Source organism: Cynoglossus semilaevis, chromosome 10 (assembly GCF_000523025.1).
Source record: "Cynoglossus semilaevis isolate Cse_v1.0 chromosome 10, Cse_v1.0, whole genome shotgun sequence".
NCBI classification, from domain to species: Eukaryota; Metazoa; Chordata; class Actinopteri; order Pleuronectiformes; family Cynoglossidae; genus Cynoglossus; species Cynoglossus semilaevis.
In genome coordinates, this window is record NC_024316.1 from 17,412,825 (window position 1) to 17,417,408 (window position 4,584).

Genomic DNA, 4,584 nt, shown 5'->3' on the forward strand with positions numbered 1-4,584 from the left:
CACCCCCACCCCCTACCTCCTTCACCTGATGACTTCTGGGATTGGCTCCAGCTCCCTTAGAACTGCTGAAAAGGACTAAGTGGAACAAGATAAATAATAGATCAGTGTGCATATTATTCATATTAGAAAATTAGGACCATATGCATGCTTTTTGTCCACGTAGGAACAATCGTTAGAATGGAAAGACAAACCTCTTCTTGGATCTTTCATTCCTTCATTATGACTTCCTTTGCAATAACAAGCCATAAACTCCACAGTGCACACACACAGGCGGCAGAGGAGCTGTCCTTTTAGCACCGCCACCTCAAACTGTTGTACACTGCACTTCAGCACTGATGGCCACCAGCCTGTTAACGCAGGGTGAAGGCTGTCTTTAAGTGCTGCACTTGACACAAGTGCCAGGAGCAAAGTCTATGAAGCACAGTGATCTGTAATTAGATTGTCTCCAGTCATTTAACATAGCGATACCATTCTCCAGCCTATGCAACCGCACTATAATGAGAAGTTTAAACCGTGTAGCATAATGGACAGAATTAAAATGATTGTGCTTGTGGAGCTGGTCTTCAAGTTACCGCATCTCACCGACTTCACGCCCCGGTACCTTCTGTTGTCCACATCTTTTGGAAGACCCCCGAGGCTTTCATTATCACAGTGCCACTATTTGGAATCAGTTAGACATGTTTACAGAGGGGGGGGGGGGGGGGCAGGGAGGAGGTCAGAGGGGAGGGGAGCACAGCAGTGTGCTGGTGGTTAATATAGTTTCCTCACAGCATCCTGGTTCCCTGGATTCTCTGCTCTTCCTCTCCCAGTCATGTAAAAGCACACAGACGTGTGATTAGGTCAACGACTGACTTTGACTTTGTCTTTAGACGTGAGTGTTTGTCCCTGCTCGCTGGTCCGGCCCTCGGTTGATGGACGGGCCGTGGCGTGCGCTGGCTCTCGCCTGATGTCGGCTGAACACTTTGAACACCCAAACAGGATAAGTGGTAAAAGATGGACGAGCGAATGTTTACAAGAGAACAAAGTGCCGTAGCCTACACATTTTTAAATGTAAACTGACATTTGGACACTTGATTGGCAGACTGTGCAGACAGCTGCTGTGGTTTGATAAGCCTGAAATGGTCTGTTCCTTATGTGGTCCCCAGAGTTTAAAAAAAAAAAAAACAGTCTTAGAATAACTGTTTTTAATTAAATAAACTTTAAGAAAATAATAATAGATTTGTGATAATTATTGTTTGTTTTCTGTATTTATATAAACGAACCTTTGAGCTGTAATTATTAAAGCCAACCAGGAAACAGACATCAATTATTATATAACTTACATAAACTTTTAGATGCAGGTTCAAAAGGTCAGGAAATGTACTTTGTTGACAAGTTGAAACACATGACAAAAAAAATGGAATGTTGTCACTAAGAGAAAAAAACGAAAAGCCACAGAAACACAAAAAAAATTACACACGTTTGGAAAAGGGAGCCATAATGAGAGCAAAGTGAAAGAAAATGATCAGTCAGAGATTCAAAAAAAAAGCAAACATTCTCAAAGTGAGAAACATGATTATCACAAACAGATGACAAAAATGATGAGAAACAACATGACTGCAGAGAGAAAGACGAAGACACAAAATCCTCAGATTTAACACCAACATACATTAAGTGAAAAATATTTTTCATTCAGATGCAAAAATAATAATCTTTTTAAAAAAAAAAAAAAAACTCAGTTAAATTAAAAAATGATGAAAGAAACAGATGCAAGCATCTGGTCTGACTTGATTTTAATCGAATCTGTTTCTACGAGTAACTTGAAAAACGACACGATTTATAAAAAGGCAGAGACGAAAACAACACATTCTCATCTGAGCAACAGATTCGTCTCCTGGATTAAACGCTAAAATAATCCATAGGTGGAGTCACTGGTTACTGATCTTATACATTTCTCTACATTTCAGCCCTACCACGAAGGCATTGTGAATTACTGGACTGCTTCTTTAAGGGGAAACTCAGTGTTTCATCAAATTGAGTGACCTCGCAGCTGTAAGGTCACTGGTTCGCTTCCCGGCCCAGGGCAGGTGGTCTCTCTGTATTAGATTTGCATGTTACCTTTCAGTGTGTGAGTTTTGGCATGAACCACTGTTGGCAGTCACCGAGTTCACCATCTGCTGGTGGGGGGGGGTGATGCCGCAACCCGCTCCCCGAGAAGAAAAGAAAAATATAATATAGGGAGCCGTAGGGGGCGCTCAAATCAACATAATCACAGAAATGGTTGGGGCGTCAGGAGATGAGAGTTAATGTGTATCTGAGGCTGTGACGTCATAAGTCAGTAGTAGAAAATGAAAGACAGACTAAACAAACCTGAGTCACTGAAGGACTTGGCCAGAGGCCAAAGGTCAAAATCCAAAGTCCAAGTTGGTCTCTGTATGACTTACTGCCCGACTCTTCATCATCAGACCTGTGCACTGTAAACACACACACACAAAAAAAACAACCCCAGAAAGAATAAACAGTTCACAGTTAAACGACCCATAATACGACGAGGTAAAGGTCTCGTTTCCTCAGGGGAAACGTCAGTATGAAGAGAAGGAGAACCAAACTGAAGGAGCCGGCGCTCTTTCCTGTCCACTTCTAGTTTCTCACCCTTCAAGACTATTTCCAGCTCCAACCGACTTTTCACCAAACTGTTTTGGTCGCTTGAAGGCTGACCTACGATCTGGACCAAATGTCTTTTCTGGTCCAAATCGAAGACATGACTTTGGACCACCTTAAGTCAACCTACCGTAATCTTTAGAATATCCTAAACCTTTTTAAGAGAGGTGGATATGTATTTGGAGTCTGTGAGAAACGGACTTACCCAAGATGTGGTAAATGTGGGATAAAAGAAATGGTTTGCCTGTGGGTCTGGAGCCACAACTTGGACCACCCAAAGTTCCAGCTGGTTTCCTTAAATGTGCCTTCCGGGGCACTGGAGGAAGATGAAGATGAAGACGACGACGAAGAGTTGACTGATGACATCATTGTTTTGTTATTTCTGTTTCACGTTGACGATGTTTTTAAAATCTGTACCTGTGTTTCTGCTGCTGGTTGGTTAATTAATTCAAAATAAAATAAAAATAAATAAATAGGAATGCACTATTGATCATTTAAAAGTACAATTAAGTTGAATGGCTTTAAACCCCCCCTTGTTTTACCACACGTCAACACACCGGGGCAGAGTGGAGAGGATGTATCTCTTCATGTGATGCATTCAGGGTCACGATGAAGGCTATAGATGAAGAAGAGCAGCTTTTTCTTCTTCTTCTTTTTTACCCCCTCCCCACCTTCTCTCTTCACACATCTGTACCAAGAACATCCTTCCATAGTCCGGGACCAATCCGTGTGATTCAGCTGCTATAGACACACATTTAATATTCACAATGGCATTAGTTTTAATTAGGGATAAATGCTGCAGCGGTCTGCTCTAATGAATGTGAAGTTATTTCTGGTTTAATAGGAACAACGCGTCATCATGTTTTAACAAGCGCGTCATTTCAGACCTGCAGCCTGTATTTAAATCCACCGAGGACAAAAAAGCGTTAATAAAAAAAAAAAAAAACCCCCAGACTGCTGCCGGTGTCGGAGCCAAGGTGAGGGTGGCTGTGTGTTGTTCCAGCCCCTCCGTCTCTGCTGCTCACAACCAATCGTAAGTTCTCCTCTGTCGGAGCGACTCCTCCGCGTGCTCCTGTCCTCGCCGTGCACGCGCCTGGTACCCACGGTCGTGAGGAGGAGGAGGATGTTGCGCGTGAAGGGGAAATGGCTGCCGAAAACAAGCCGGAAGGTAAGAGAAATATAATGGGATTAATTCACACTTATGACCGCGGCGGGCTCTTTCTTGGACAGTTGTAACTCGGTGCGGGCTCGAGACACGCGCGGCGGCGAGTGCGGTGCTTTTTCTCGGCGGAGGAACGGCTCCGCTGTTTGCCTTCCCCTAACGTGGAGACATCACCTAGCCAGCTAATATTAGCCTGCATTCTAGCCCAGCGTCTCTTCCAACACCGTAGCCCACGTCCAACAAACAGTCCGCCGGCCAAAAGTACAGCGGCAGCTCCCGGTGAATTCGAATTTTGTGGATTTTTTTTCTTCTTTTCCCCCGCCGCCGCCACGACGCGTCCTCGTTGTGACACCGCGAGCGATTCAAGTTGTTAACAACGCGGCTAAGTTAATGACAACATGTCGTTGGCATCGACTAACTTCTTCCCTTATTGCCCAGCTTCAGAAGCAGCCGGGCTGTGTTAGTTTATCCCTCAATATCTGTCTCCTTTTTTTTTTCTTCTCTCCTCCACCATCACCTCATTCTCACCAGTCCAACGTGTTTGTTTGTTTGTTTGTTTGTTTTCTTTGTTTTTGTTTCAATGTACAAGTTTATTTATTATTATTAGTATTATTTTTTGTTTCCTCCCCAACGTTTCAGAACGGGGTCGTCCAGTTCCTCCTTGAAGCGCGACACACTTCTGTAGCGGGGGGAGCGAACAGTGATGAGGGGACTTTTTATTTTTATGGATTTTTTCACGATGGTAAGGCTATAGTAAGGCGTGTTTTGGGTGATTTTTGAAA

General features: G+C 43.6%; 1 protein-coding gene across 1 annotated transcript in view; it reads left to right on the forward strand.

The window, feature by feature from the left end:
• The first annotated feature begins 3,577 nt into the window (after positions 1 to 3,577).
• Positions 3,578 to 4,584, forward strand: part of LOC103385353 (calmodulin-binding transcription activator 1-like) — a 338,769-nt gene continuing 337,762 nt past the window's right edge. Inside the window, 1 exon segment of the mRNA XM_025059482.1 lies at positions 3,578 to 3,808. Within this exon segment, the coding sequence (XP_024915250.1) occupies positions 3,784 to 3,808 (25 nt within the window). The 5' untranslated portion in view covers positions 3,578 to 3,783.